We start from the raw sequence: 16,625 nt of genomic DNA, 5'->3' as shown, positions 1-16,625 counted from the left end.
GGGAAATTAAAATGAAGAACAGCACTCACCAGTCCTCATAAAGACACAAAGAACCGGACAAAATAGAATGAGAAATTTTATGTTAAGTTTCAGGTTCCTCAAAGAGGTCGACATGCTTGACTCCAGGTGTCGCACCAAGGGGCACGTGACAGGGATGCCACTTGTCAAACTCGAGAGAAAGAAAATGCGATTGTTTATTACTGGCAGCACAATACACGTTCACCACATGAAACACGTGTTGTGACAGCTATAAACACACCAGCATGTCACCTGCTGTCGGCACATCAAAGAGAGACATAACTGTTTAAAACCTGTCCTTCCCCCAAACTTCTGCGACTGCTAACGACGATGAGCTGCAAAGAGGAGGAAAGGATTGTATTTTTTTATAAGCTGAAGAGAAGGAAAATGAAAAAAGAGGGACAAAGAAATGAACAATACAAAGAGATGATCCTGCAGGGTGGACCCGGATGTAAAGTGGCTCGTGGCGGGCGGGTGACAATGCAGATTCAAGTCTGCAGAAATGCGGCGCAGAATCACTCAGGTGTGAAAACTAACCTCAGAAACTCAGGTGACAAAAATATATAATGCCTTACAGTCAGCGCTGAAGCACATCAGACGTTCCTTGTGTTTTCCTCACTAGCGGTTACCTTTTTTTTTTAAATATGCTGAACAGATGACAGGATAATATATATGATTAATGTATGATTGTAATGCATGTATACCACGTATATCTCTAAATGTCACGACATTGCGGGGTCTCCTCATCACCACCACTACCATGCACCTCCTTAGGGCGGGTTATTTTTTTTTCAGATAATAAATTTTCTGAGTGCTCTAGTTGCTAAGGTTTCTCTTTTTCTTTTGCCCAATGTGACAAACTGCCCAGCTCCAAATAAATGTAATAATAAAGTCTATTTTGGGGGTTGTCTTTTCTCTCTTCAACCGGTAGGCGCCATCTCTGAACTTCAGACGCAAATAAACGCACTAATAGCTATAGGACTAATGTCATTAAAAAAATGCACACGCACATACACGTCACACACGCACATACACGTCACACACACGCACATACACCGCTACACACACATACACGGCCACACACGCACATATACGGCCAAACACACGCACATACACGGTTACACACACATATACGCCGCCACACACACACATACACGTCACACACACATACATACACGGCCACACACACACATACACGTCACACACACACACATACACGGCCACACACACACATACATCGCCACACACACACATACACGTCACACACACATACATACACGCCACACACACACATACACGTCACACACACACATACACGGCCACACACACACATACACGTCACACACACACACATACACGGCCACACACACACATACATCGCCACACACACATTCTAATCGCCTTCTGCGTATCGACTACAACTAGCGACGTAGAAGTAGTCGGATTACTACGTCCTACGGGATTACGACGTAGACACACCATCGCCGTCTCACTCACGCTACACGCGTGACGTTCGTTCGTGGCTGGACAGACAAACCCCAAAACATTTTTATCGAGACTTTTTCAACGACAGTAATCAGATAATACTGAAGTAGTGCGTGGAGATTGCTCATGCTGCACAAGTACTGATGTTCCTCACGTTTCACTCCACGAAGGCAATCGTCCCGTCCATCCTCATCAGTGAATGACATCAGATGCGACACGAAAGCGGATTAGAAGGGACTTTAACTGTGGCAGCAACCCACGAACCGCTCGGTGAGCCTGCTTCCCGCGGACGATAACAGGGACAATGGGTTGACATGAGAAACCTACATTTTGTGCCGAGTCTTCACCCTCTGCAGGCACGTGCGAGGGCTAGACGTCTATTCCGGCCACCGGAAACGAACACAACCATCAACGGTTCTTCCCTGGGTGGAGACAGTGTCAGCTAACGGGTTAACCCCACCAGCCAAAAACCAGCTTTTAAACTTCCAACGTCCTTTTTTTTTTTTTTTGAGAACCTCCATACTGCTTCCCTGTCCAGTCGATGTCAAATCTTCGAAAAAGAAGAAGAAAAAAAAAAACCACCACATTCCCTCCCATTAAACGGGCTTTTAGCCCTTCCATTCAAATGTTAAGCTGTGTAAACAAATGTGAATTTTTCTTTTCTTTCTTTTTTTGAGGCTAATCTCCCGTCAGCCAACAGAGCCCAGCCCCTGCTGACAAAGGTGAGAAAATACTGCCAACAAAACTCGCATATACGTCTCTAGATAATAACGGCTGTGTGTTGGTCTGCTGGTGTGATTCACGAGGCTGCTTACTCCAGGCAAACATGGAGCCTTTTCAAATTGAAAACGGACTGCGGCAGTGCGCATGCGTAACCTTGAACCGGAAGGCTGTTACGAGTGTGGTTGGTGTGTCTGCGGCGTGCTGCAGGTCGCTGTACTCTCATTACAATATATCAACGATGGCTGTCGCACTCACGGACGATTTTGTCAGTAGTTCAAGAGGGGGCGAGCTGGTAGTGTCTCCAGTTTATCTGCACTTGGACAACGTGGCGATAAGGTGAGGGCGCCACACTCAACTCCTGCGTGAGTTCACGAGAGCAGCGAGGGCGATCTCACCATGGACGTGTGTAGGTGGACTGCTGTCTGTCTGCCGAGACCAACGCTTAGCCTCTTGCGAAGTTCTCCGCGGTTAGTCTCGGCGAGCCTTAACAATGAATGTGACTAAACCGGAAGCTTTGTAGTCTCATGCCTCGTTTGAGTAGTTAACTGGAAAAAAAATCGTCTGCCAGCAGTCCAGTAATACAAGTTCGCGATGTCAGTGGACGCCAATATTCCGTGAGAACAAGGAAAAAAGCGAACGAAAAATAAGGAAATGGTGAAAAAGAAATGGTGAACACACACAAACACTTGACACGCCTGGAGACGATCAAAAAGGAGAAGCCCTTGAAAAGGACTCCACCTTAGAATGAGAATCCACAAATGATAGGCCGTGACAATTGCTGAAAAATTCAATAAACAAGTGTTTTCTACCTTTACTATATACTTTGTGGAATTAAAAAAAAATCATAGCTACATTTAGGAAAACTAACCAGCAAATCTCATCTACTCAATTGTTTCTAGACTACTTATTTGTTGTATACCTAAGGACCGGTCAGTTACTCCTTGCAAAAGATAGTTTCTCTCAAACGTGTTTCAGAAGTTACGGTAAAAACTTCTTTTTGGGGGAGAGAGGGATACGGAAGTGTACCTCCACAAGTTCGTGATTCCACGCGATGTGGGTCAGTAACAGCATTTCCCACAACGAGGCTTACTTCACAGAAACAAAAACACTGTTCAGCACTGGCTGCCGTTGCTACACTGACTTACTTTGTTACCTGTCAGTGATTACGTCTCAGGTGAACATCTAAGAGAAAGGCGCATCCAGTAATTGAAAACGAAAAGTAAAGCAGCGCGAGCTGTCGTGACGTCAGCAAGGTGGTGGAAACTGAGATGTGGAATGTTTTTACAACCCCAGACAAGCTCTTCTGTGTCTGCAGGTGTATGATCGGGGTATCGGATCAGCAGGGAGTAGACATCTTGCACAGGTTTGTCACCTAACCTCTTGGAAAACCCCAGCTGCCACTCCTGCGCGCGTTTCTCACGTGAACAAGTGCGAAAGTAATAATAATAAAAACAAACAAACAAACTGCGGGTCCACGCAGACCTTTCAGAAAAAAGCAAAACAAAAATACATTTTCTCATCTGCGAAACTTAAGCACTGGAAATCTCCTGCATATGGACTGATGTCCCTCCTCTTTATCCCCTCTCCCCCCGGCTTGCTTTGTCTGTTCTTCCCATTTCGTTTATCTGCTCCTGTCTTACATGTCTTGTTCACTCTACTTTTGTACTGTTCTCTGAGCTGAACTGTAAGCAACAAACGTGTCAATAAATTATTATAACTGAATTAAGATCGTTAAATAGCCCCAGTCATCTATTAATTAGTTTAGATGATTGGATTGGACACTCATTTAAAGCGACAGCTTCTGAGACTGTTGAGGTCAGCGGTCAAAGCGTTCAGGTCAGCGGTCAAAGGGTTAGCACAGGTCGAGAAGTGCAGCAGAGGATGCAAGTGGAGCAACAGGTAGGCTGGGATTCACGGAACAGTCCCAGGGTTTAGCGCCGAGCCTCCTCTCTCCCTAACGAGTGTCCTCAAACCACGCGTCACGTGACCCAGCGACCTACTTGCGCGACGCTGGCTAAAGTCGTCACAGCCTCGACGACTCACACGCAGTCAAACATCAGCAACCACTACTACAACAACAACGACCAAAGCACCTACTTCCACAACTTCAACACATCCATTTCGTCTCCTTGTCATCATTATCACTCCTCAAAAAATCATAAAAAATCATTTGTGATCCATACACACATATACAGGTCTCTGAGTAAACAAACCTCACCCACCCACCCTCACACCTCATTTTTGTTTACGTTTTCAACGATTCACGACTACAGGTGTAAAATTTCAAATTTAGTCCAACAAACGGGATTATTTCCGCAACAAAACTCACTCACCTCTTTCCCCATGGTTGTTAATAGTTTGTGAGAGGCTGTCCGGCGCTACCTGTCCTCCACACACTGTAAAATCCTGTTTGGCACACCTGAGTGAGTCAAGCCCTGCACAGAGCTGTCGGCGCTGTTGCGCATCTACCTGTCGCCGGCGCTGAGAGTGGGTAATAAAGAGCGCGCGACGGAAGGCAGAAAAGGATGTGTTGTCGTGGAGGGGGCAGGGCTGTCAACAACACGCGCAGGTGAAGGTCGCTGTCGAGCCCGCGAGATGTGTACGGCGACACGTCACAGCCTCGATCGCTGTCGCGGTTGAGAGGTCGCTGCTGTGGTAGTGTTGGCGTGGTTGTGGTGTTGAGCTTGTTCGGCGTGAGACACGACTATGGCGGCTGCTACAGTAATACAGAGGTGTGGGTGGTGCTCCGGTTCGCTTCTCATCCTGTCCCCGAATTTTAGACATGATTTGGTTCGTTAATAATGATAATAATAAAAAAAAGGGACGCGTATATCCATTCTTTAGGAGGGTTATTTGTTTGTTTATTTGTTTTATTTACTGTTCATAACTTTGTTTGTGAGTTTGTGCACTCTCGAAGCCTCCTTAATTGTAATAGAATTGTAATGACCCCCGCAATCTGTCTTATGCCATTCACAGGTAGGCTGTGTCCATTTATATGCGTAGTATGAAGGTTTAATCTCTTCCTCCATGCTGATCTCAACCATACACAGGAGGATATATTATACATTTCAACAGCGGATTGTCTCTTTAAATGAGGCTCTGTACTGCACACCGGAGGTAAAACTCTCCCCTCTCTCATACACACACAGGATAACAAGCATAAGATAATCATCGCTATAGCATATACAGGATAAGCAGAATATTCAAGCGTCCCTGAGGGCTGTACAGGGTTAGCAACCATGAAGACTACATTCAAACGATCCCTGAAAACATATCTATTGACTATAAGTACTATCCCTGAATTACCATCCTTAACTCCTTTGCAATATTGTCTGTCATGTAACTGCTCCATCTTACATTGTTTATACTGCCTATATCCCTTTATCCTTTGCATTATGTTTTACTCTTGTAATTCATCTTTATGTTGGTCAGTGTGTCTACACTATCTCACTGTTGCCTAATGTTCGTTTATCATTACTGGTCTATCTTGGTCGTGATGCTGTGTGATCCAAGTAACATATTTCTTATTAGAAAGTTCAGTCTTCACCAAGACTATATCCAAATCGTTTAAATTTAAAAAAAATCAGTATAAGTTTTCTATAGGACCCTATTTACAGTTTGTTTTGCAGTATTATAAACATCACAAGAAAGTACCACACTCCGTAGGGCTGTGTTTACGTACCCTTCCCCCCAACCCCCCAACACCCACCCCCCAACTTTTTTCGAAGAAAACAAAACAAAATTCTTCACATTTCTCGAAAAAAAATTAATTCCTCTTTGTAATTATCAAAAGTTCTCTGTTTCAGCAGTTTGCAATCGAGAGTCCGGGTGTCTCGTGCAATATATTAAATAGCCAGACAGCATCCCCCATTTCACTTTTCTTCTCCTGTCACATTTACAGCACGGTACACCTTGGACAATCTTTGGTTTTCATGAAACGAATGTGAAGACGGGAAGAAATTTATGATAAGCCGACGAAATCATAAACATGTGTTTGAAAGATTTAAAAGACAAGAAAGTTTAAGTAAAACGAACATGGCATTGTGACCAGTCACAATTAAACCAGTTTACAGGCGAAGTGGCAGGCATCAGATGGGTGTAGAGTATTATTTGTGGAGGACTCGGAGGCAACTGCTCCCTGGGCGTTGCTTGAAATCAATATCCCCAACCCTGAAAAAAACCTCCTCGTCGGGGTCACTTCGTTCTTGAGTCACTCCTACCGTAAATCTGCCGGCGGCGCCTCGGCGGTCCCTGGTAAATATTTGTGCTGGTGTCCGCCATTCAGGCGCTGTCCAGACTCGGTCTGACAGAATTTGTGGGGAGGAGAGAAATCCAGTGTTTTACACACGCGCGTGCGAGCACACACACACACCCACACGTGTGCCCACAACATACATACAAACATACACGCGCATAGATATGTGTATAACAGTTTGTGTACGATGATGATGTTATATCTCCTGGGGCTGTAGTTATGAACCAGAGGTATATCCCTAACCCCGGGTTTGCTTTACCCTCTGTTGGAGTAACTGTGTCCCATACGCAAGGCAGATAACTCTACATCATCAGCCCATCACCAATGGCTGGACGCAGCAACACTTTTGGTCCATTCAACTGACATAGAAATATCTACACACCAACCACGCCTGGGCAGATAAAACAAAAATGACTGGCAGACAGTTCAAATGGAAAAAAAATGTAAGTAGCGCACGGAACCGGCAGAAAACACGGAGCATGTGTAGTGCTCATGAACTTTCAGTGTCCTTCCAGCAAGGGAGACAACTTCAGTCGCAGACATACAAGCCGACGAGCGCAAGACTTGGGGATTCCCCAGGACAAGTGCCAGACAGAAAGTGGTGAGGTCAGGAGGGCAGACAATCTTACATCATAGTAAAGACACCTGGTGGAGGTGAAGACGCACCACGCATTCTAACCAAGACCAGCTGTGGATGCTGGGAATGTGCATTATGAATGAACTTACTTTTGCCTCTCTTAATACCTCTGAGAGGGGGAAAGAATAAAGTATCTTGTATTTTATAATCGTAGGAGGGTTTGGGAGAAGGAAACTTAAAAACTTATCAGTCACCTTTATGGTAAAAACTGATTCTTATAAAAGAAACATTAGGGGTGTCCCGGTAGCGCAGTGGTAACATCACTGAGTGATGAATTTCCCTCTTAGGCTAATCCCTTCCCACTCATATTGTATGCACTAATACCAGTTAAACCAGCCAGCCAATGAAACCCGAGGGAAAAAAAGTGTTCTTCTAGTCTTCTCGCTTTCAAATCCATTACAATAATGGCGCAGTTTTTTCCAGTGTAGACTATGCAATTTCCACAAACCTGTCTCAGGTTCTGCGTGGTTTGAACGTGAAACTTAATTAACTGCATACAGAACGTGCCGCATCGTCCACAACCCCTCCTCCCAATAATAATAAATAAAAATGCATGTGCGCAGCCACAAGATTGTCGACGAAGACCCGACGCCAACGTCTGCGACCACCACCACCACCACGACCACCCTAACGTCCCCTAATGTGGCCGCGCTGCTAGTTGCCAGAAGTGACGGACCTCGACAGTCGCCGCAGGCAGCTCGTTAGCCGGTCTGAGGACATTCGCCGCCACTGATATGAAAACAATGGAGAGACTCCTGCTGGAGCAGACGTCGCCATATTGATACTCATAATGAGATACCATGTCAGTATTTCGGATGCTCAGCTACTGTATTTTCGGAGATTTTTTTTCTTCTAAAACTGTCAACGTCGTTATAGGTTTGGAAAAGTAGAAGCTCCAGCCATCAACATGAGTTTGTAGTCAGAACGTGCTGCACAGTGTTTTCATGATGTTATTTCCTCCACACACAGGCTGCACCGGCCACATCATCTCTCTACCTCCTCATCTGCAGGTTTTTTAAATTAGTTGTACAAATCGACCGACCTTTTCATTGTGTCGGAGGCAAGATGCCTCTTATTGCAACAACCATTAAAAGGTTACCGGAAGGAAAAAGAAAATGGAGTCAAGTGCAGGGTTAAATCATTGTCTAAATATGCGCAGATGAATTGAAAATGTGACAGTTTCTCTCCTCTTCTTTTGCTGACTGCTGCAAGGAAGAATCATTTGATAGAGGCAGCTATGACAAGTAGTCTTTTCTTGCTCTGTCAACCACTCTCTCCCCAAACACTTGTAATAATTCTAACACTGCAGTGGCCATGGTACTGTCAATGCCAACATAACAGACTTCACTTGCTATTCAGTGTAGTAGACTATGTGCTGTCAATAAAACAAACATGCTTTATATCTATATAGACTGGTTGGTGGCTTCAACAGTAGACCAGTCTGTAGTTGTTTGACACGAAAAGGTTAATGAAATTGCTTTATGCAAGCATTGTCCACACGTGTTGTCAACATCAAATATGTGTTGGCACCAGATAAATATACCACACAAAATAATGCTGAATATTACAAAACAAATAATAAATATACCTCACAAAATAACACTGAATACTACAAGACAAATAGGTGAGCAGCACAGCGGCGGTGCACCAACAGCGCTCTTTCATGTTTACCTGAGAGCGTACGGGAGGTGACAGCCTCATACCACAGGCAGTCCGTTGTCGCCAGGTGTAGCAGCTTGCAGCTGGCGATGTTTATATAGTCACACTAGCCTACACGCTGTTTTCTAGTGTAGGTCGATAACAAATGTTTGCAAACTTTCAACATGTTGTGGCTGATAGTAAAAACAGAAGGGACAACACACGAATACATATAAAAATTATATATATCTATATACCTATAGCAGATTTCCAGAATAAAAAAAAACAACTCGCGCACGTTTCGAACCTATTTATCTTTGAAAGAGTTGCCTGACAAGCTCTCAGAGTTGGTCAACATCGCTGGTGTCAAGTGTCCTACTCAGCAAGGCATGCGTGTCTAACTACGTGCGAAGTTTCGGAAGCCATTGATTAGCATGTACATCCGTGCTCACGCACGCACACACACACACAGACCCCCATATTATAAAACGCATGACAAGGGCTCTATTTTCGCTCACTCATTCTGTTCAAAATAAAAGCATACACCAAAACCTTACTCCTGTCCCAAACCCTAACCTTAAACCTAACCTATACTCAATAACTGTCACAATCGAGCTAACACGTTCAAACATGCAGGAGTCAATACCCACCCAACTCCTCAAAAAAAAAAAAAAAAAAAGAAAGTCGGGGACCGAACGCACACACGTCACACAGCGCTAGCTGGTTGGCCAACCGTTAGCACGCAGCTAGAATCAAACCAAATGTTCATTAGCCAAGCTGTGCCTCTAGCCCCAGTAAATAAGACAATAAATCTGGCTTCAGGCGCAAAGCTGCTCAGTTTCCGATCCAAGGATTTCACCCCAATATTGTCTGATGCAAACTTCCTGTTTTATTTTGTCTCAAACACAAGGCAGATAGCTAACATACTCCCAGTACAATGTTCACAGTGTCATGTGACTAACATGTGGCCAGTGCCCAGTTTTTTAACATTCGAACATTGGCAACACTTGACAGGCTTTGTGGCAGTGTTTCACCGCCGTCTGTGAAAACAGGAGACGAGTTCATCCAAGAAAGCCGAGGCTGACTAAGTCTGGTGCTAGATCCCTCGGTCACGTGTCTGGCTGCCTTGATTTGATTGGCTGCCTCGCGTTTGCACGGAGATAAGCCAAGCTTTGACTTTGAACCCTATACAAGCTCAGGCTAATCCACAGTACAGATAGAAAAAATCATCATTTAGAGTTTCCCGCTGATGAACACATACCGGCGGTCTGGTAAATGGAAGAAGAAAAATGTTGAAAATGTTAAAAATATTAAAATGCGATTTTTTTTCAATCAAGATCAGGTTTAGCCCCACGTGTCACTTTGTCAGCGATAACTTGTCGATGATAAGGTGTGAGGTCAGGGTATAATTGTGTGAGGTCATGTGGTTGTTTCACAGTCAAGAGGTCTTCATCCGAGGCGACTGACACCCCTCCACTACAATCTGTGTTGCTGCTCACATTCCAGCTCCTCAAAAATTTTTTACAAAATGTTATGGACTACTTCGTAGCAGGGAAAAGGCCATCTCGAGTATCATTTCCCTGTATTGGCCACCCATTCCCTCCTTTTAATTAATTGCAATTCATATGCCTACATAGCGTTCATGCTTTTTTTAAAGGTGCCCATCACTGTTCTAGAACAAGTTCATCCTTACAAACTTTGTGCTGACCCTAAACAGAAAACAATCGACGAACTGTATCGAAACTGTAAAGAATTCGGTTGAGGTCTCATCTTAATGGTCACTTAGGATGCCAAGAAAACAGAACTCTTCAGCAGCCTACTCACAGACTTGTATGATGTCTATATAATAATAATGTCTGTGAGCTTTCTTGTGACCAAAACATCGTTCTGAAGGAAGAGGAGCACTTGAATGAGTCACGAGTTACGTCTCCTTTGTCTTAGAGAAGACTGTGCGAAGGAAAAGAACCCAAAGATAATCACACTGGGGTGACAATGATAGATAACAGTGAATTCTTCCCCGGTTCGGTCTTCAAGTCCGCTCACCCACTCTCGCACTAGATAAACGGACAACCTCTGGCGACCGCCATTCACAGGACGACGAGGACAACATTCACAGTTTTCTTTTGCCTTTTTCTCTCCCCCTGGTGGCGGTTATCATGCGATTGTTCGATAAACCGAACGATGCCAGGTCATGAGCTTATCCAGCGCTTTTTTTTTTAAAATATGTGATTTTGGTGCGCATGCGCAGTCAGTTGGAATGGTGCAGATGTACCAGCGAGTGCGAAAATGCAACGAGGGTACCTGTGACACCATTGTTTCATTTTTTCTTCACTATACACACCCTTCCGTCCTTCCTCTCCAACATTTCCCCTTCACACACGCACACACAGTACAGCGAGAACCCACATCATATTCAACCCCTTCCGGCCAAAAGTCGGTACACAGGACGTGATTGAAGGCAATGGAAGGATGGGTCAGGTGACAGGGTGGGGGGCAACAGTCAACTGGTCGGAGCAGACAAATCTCGCTGTATTTGAATAATGAGCCACTACCCCATTCCCTCTCTTACACTCCCACCACTTCCTCTTACACACCGAGACCCTCCACACTTCCTCCGATGTGTTACAATGTCATGCCGGGGGCCTCGGCGGTTTGGGTGCTCCCCCACCACCCCTGTCACTAGCTGTGCACGCCTGCACGTTCGAACACCAAAGTAAACAACTCTTGTTTGTCTTGGCTGAAGGGTGACTTCAGGCGCCCGGCGAGCTTTCACTTTTGTTCAAATCTTGGAGTGAACCTGAGTCTGTTGTTTGTTTTTGGTATTTTTTCCCGCGCGGCAAACTGTCAATGGTGCTCCAGACTTGCGGGACGTGTCCGGCAGTGAGAGACAACTGCCGTGAATAAAGTGTGTTGGTGTGCATGCGTGCGGCAGTGAGTCTGTGAAAGGAGTGAGGGAGAGAAAGAACGATTCAGAGTACAATCCACTTAACCCCTTGTCAACAACAGAAAAAATGTTGTCGATTCTTCCCCCTCCAAAGTGGGTCACAAGCCGAGTCTTCGCGAACAGCAGGGTCCGCCGGCGAGAGGAACACCTGAAGATACTTTACATGTGTGAAGAACACGCACGCACGCACGCAGAGAATATTTTTTTGTCATTTGAAAAACTTTGGGTTGACAAAACTGGTTTGACTGGACTGGTTGGTGTCAGTGGCTTTGTGTTGAAGTACCCAGGACTGAGTGCACGGGGTTGCTGGTACATATCTGCATCCATTTGACAAGGTTTCATCGAGCCCCTAACGATAATTTGATTAGTATGACGATGATGGTGTGCGATGTTGTTTCCATGTGGAGACGACTGCGCACTACTCATCGCCGACTCTTTTAAACGGTGAGCGGTTGTTCCAGCAAGCGGTTATTGTTTTACTTATTATTGTTTTATTTGTTATTGTTTTGCTTGTTATTGTTTCACGAGGAACAAGGTTGAAGACTAGAGTGGGTCTGCCATAGAGCACGATTGCGAATAGGAACAGGAACACTCGCAACGATTTCACCATTTCCCGTTCGCCAGCTCCTGTCAGCAGTTCGCCATGAGCTTGTCATCGCTAGAAACATCTGTTATCGATACTGTCAGCTGAACTCACTTTCGACGAAACGGAATGACAGCTGTCACGCATCAGTACCCAGCACATCCTGCTGACTGAATGTATAGACAGGAGTGTATCGAGGCCTACAGTTTTGCTGTTCACCTCCAGCCTCCCATCCATCCCATCACGATAGGGGGCGTTATCGTCACGATCAAGTGACGTCACGTTTGTAGCCGATCAGACGTGACAAGGCGCGTGTGACTGATGTTCGATGTAAAGCGCGTGGTCCTCCATGATGTGAACAGAATTCCGTTCAGTAACCAACACATAATGTACTGTTTGAGTTTTGTGTTGTTTTTTAAGATAGGGAGTGAGACTGATTACAGTGTGTGTGTGTGCATGCACGCGCATGCTGTGTTGTGCGTGTGAGAGAGAAAAAGTGTGTGCGAGAGAGAGAGGGGAAAGAGGTTTTGAGGGATGGTAGTGGATGCGTGTAATGTTTTCTTGTTCTCCATCTTGAACTGATAATTTCCCCCTCCTTCTTTATCATCTCTTCCTTCTGTCCATTCGTATGCACACGCTTGTGCGACGTCCCCAAACACACAGACGCACACACACGCCTCTAATGTCAACAGACCAGTCAGTCCATTAGGAAAATGCCTCAACAGTTCTTTCTGGCACCATTCTGTTATCCAGCTTCAGACAGAAATATTTTTTCTTTACTTTAATTAATCACGATAACTTTTTTTGCGCAGCTATACAACGGCTTTCACCAAAATAACGGAAACTATGTCTTACTTCCTTCTTTTTCAAACCTTACCTCTATTTTGCCATTGCCCTTCTCCGCCGACGAGTCAAGATCAGAAGCGTTAACATCTACAGGGTCTTTGGAATGGTCATCCATGTTGGCAGCCAAACCTTCACCGATCCGAGAACAACTCTGTGCAGTGGGTAAATCCTCCCGAAGTTAAAGTCTCCACACGACAAACCACTGGAACTCACACTGCCGTATCCTCCCTGTCGTCCCAGTTCACCGAACACAGGGCTCAAGCGGTGATGCTGGTGATGAGAGAGAAAGCTGATTTGCCTACAGCGGGAAATTGCTAGGGTGCCCTCCCCAAAGCTGGGGATCAACCAATAGGATGTTCAGCTCGTGTCGACACCGGACGCTGCCCTTACATGGGGGGAAATGGGATGGGTCTGTGTTTTGTATTTCTTCTCCTCCGTCTGGAGCAAACTTTTTTTTTTATGCTATGTTTTTCCCTTTCATTCGATAAAACTAGGACGCACCACCAGAAAAGAACTCCCAGCCCCGGCAATTCCACGGTTGTATGAGTTCACGGGTGACGCTCCCGTGGTGCGTCGGTGACATGCCTGTGACGCACCGCCATCTCTTAAACCTTTATCTTTCCGGTTTCAAACTTGTAGGATATGCGTGGGTCGACCATGAACTACAGTTAATCTAGTCACAACTGTACACGAACTGTACATGAATTGAGGCTACAGTGTCAGAGGAGATCAGTCTCTTGCTTCCGGCTTTTTGCTGAAACCTGGCAACACGCGATTGATACTTTTGCTCAAGAAGGATGCAAACATTGGCGGGGGTAGATAAAACAATTCTGGGAAAAACCTTCTGTTTCAACGATTTGACTTAGTGATACTCTCTCTTTTTCTTACCTTTATTTTTTAAATTAATATTTTTCAGGTCAGGAAGGCGACGCTTACATCGTCAATAATTTTGTTGATTTGTTGTTCGACATGCATCATGATGATGAGGACACTGAAACTCGAATAAACTCAGGAGATCGGAAGTGAGAAAAGCAAAAACGCAATGTCAGTCAGTGGAAAAATTCGGTTCCTAAAATTTTCTTTCTGTAATAGTTTGAACCTCTGAAATACTAGAACAAGTTAAGAGAAATTACTTACGACATTCCCCAAATATTTAGGAGTACAAACAAATAAGTAAAAAAAAAAAGAATCACCTCAAAGTTTTGCAGCTTTTGGCCATGGAAACGAAAACAAGAGCTTCCAGCACAGTTCTCCTGTCGTCTGCTGACCACGTTGATAGTCTTCTACGACCGTACGTGCCGCTGCAAATCACGTGTCTGGTTGCTATAGTAACGAAGCTCGACAGACGCCGGCGTCACGTCCACACCCAGACTCGCCGGGGTCGTGACCTTACGGCCTCCTGACCTTTGCCAAAGTATTCTAGTGGCGTAACATCTGCGACGATGATCGCACTTTGTCGACGATAGAAACGATGTCTTCGGCTGAACTTGCGATTAGATGACCGGAGAGGGAGGCAAGAGAGACAACACGATGTCTGACCACATTCTGAGACTGAAGATGCGGATACACTAGACTACGCTAAAAAATAGAGTTCTCTCAGCCTCCTCTGGCTGCTTCCATGCTGGACTGTAGCCGCAGCCAGACATTTGCAAGTCCAGTGAAGGACGGGAGGCTGGGAATGGGAGGTGCGTGGCGTGAGCAGAAGTCACCCCACGCGCAGCATCACGCGCCAGAGATGCCACTGCGTAGCGTCTGCAGCTAATTCCTCACTGCGCATGCTCCATACGATTTCAGGATTTTTGCTCAGTTGCAGGCCGGACTGCAAGTATTCTGTGTGCAGAGTTCGTCTTTCTAACCTAGTTTTTTTTCCCAGTCTGATTAAGTCTTTTCTTTTTCTAATCACGCTAACTAGTTGAAAATTTTGCAACTCCAATATGGAGAACTGATGCTTTCTGATGTCATGTTTTCATCCCGTTACTGTCATTGTAATAAATTGTTTGTCTCGTCTCTCAGAACTGCCCGGCACCCGTCACCGACAATTCCATCCAGCAGACGATAGCAGCGACAGGGCCACCATCAGCTCGTTGCCCTTTGACCTCCCTCATCCAGACGACGCCAACAGATTTGCTACTGCATCGAACCTAACCTTAGCTCACATTACGATTCCCAAGCGTGGATTGTCCCTCCACCAGCCGCTACACCATCGCCCAGCCCTCCATTTGGCTTCTACAGTGTCCTTGAGTTATTAAGCTCGGAGCAGACGACCTCCTCCATCCTCTCCTCCCTCTTCCCCCAGCCCGACTCTTGCCCCATCTTTCTGAACTGGGCCGTCTGCGATGTGCCGGTTAGAGCCCAGGAATTTATTCGCTGTTAGAGGCAGAAGGAAATCGATATCGATCTCAGGAAGGGCAGATTGAATAAAAAAATAAAAAAATCCGGGAATTTCGAAGAAACGGACTAACACTGGGAGTGGACAAGTGTTCTGGATGTTTGGCGGAATGAGATAAGTCTGAGAGGGAAGAAGTTTTCTAACTGTGAGTTCGCTGAAATAGTTTAACACTGAGGTGAACAAGTGTGTTGCGTTAAGCTTGAGATTAAGATGGAAGTGTTCTTTACGATTAAAAAAAAAATACAACGATAATTAAAGTTTAGAAGGAAGAAGTGTCCTGAATATTATGTGGAGCGACAGGAAGTATGTCTGCTCGGTCGAGAGGGAAGAAGTGTTTCAATGTTTGGTGAGGAAACTGGAAAGCTAAGAAGGATTAAATATTTCGAGAGTTTCGAAGAAAGAGATAGGAATATTAAGTAAGAAGTGCTGCAGGTGTAAATCCTACTCACCTGCCCCTAGTTTGTTCAGTCGTTCGTTGTTTACGGCTCGCTACTTGCAGTTGCACTTGCTTGGCCATCGTCGCTACCATCATTGAATGTCAGTTACTATACTACAGCAGCTACATTCCAGACCAGCTGCTTCAAAGCTATTATGGTAATAGTGATGATGAAGGTGGTGATGTCGATGATGGTGGTAGACGTCGTCATAGATGAGATGGCTGTGGTTAACATAGTGATGTTGGTTTTGAGGAAATAATTTATGTAGTAGACGATAGTGATTAGTGCCTAGATGAAAGTATGATGATATATGTTTATGTATCCGTGGAAGTGGTGTAACAGTCTACAGCATTTTCAAGTTTCTTATTTCCTGTGTGAAGTGTTTGCGGTGAGCGGCCTTTTACACCGGATATCGCCACAACTACATTAGGATTGCTGCTGCTGCTGCTGCTGTGGTGTTGCTGCTTCAACAGTTTAACGTGAATCCAGAAGCATCCGTCACTCGTCAAACAATATTCTGCTTTTTCTCCTCCATCCACCAGCTTCAGACATCGTCCGGTTTCTTTCTTTCTCACGTGAATGTATGTGATGTGTGAATCTAACATCAGTGTTGTGTACTATCTTATATTTTATATTTTAGTTTACCAGATGCAGGAAAGAATACAGTTGC

General features: G+C 45.1%; 1 protein-coding gene across 1 annotated transcript in view; it reads right to left on the bottom strand.

The window, feature by feature from the left end:
- Positions 1-13,544, bottom strand: part of LOC112574564 (protein 4.1-like) — a 61,957-nt gene extending 48,413 nt beyond the window's left edge. The window contains 1 exon segment of the mRNA XM_025255730.1: positions 13,161-13,544. Within this exon segment, the coding sequence (XP_025111515.1) occupies positions 13,161-13,244 (84 nt within the window). The 5' untranslated portion in view covers positions 13,245-13,544.
- Positions 13,545-16,625: the final 3,081 nt, after the last annotated feature.

This window comes from Pomacea canaliculata, linkage group LG10, assembly GCF_003073045.1.
Source record: "Pomacea canaliculata isolate SZHN2017 linkage group LG10, ASM307304v1, whole genome shotgun sequence".
Taxonomy (NCBI): Eukaryota; Metazoa; Mollusca; class Gastropoda; order Architaenioglossa; family Ampullariidae; genus Pomacea; species Pomacea canaliculata.
The sequence above is the reverse complement of the archived record's forward strand: the minus strand, read 5'-3'. Positions and strand labels throughout refer to the sequence as shown.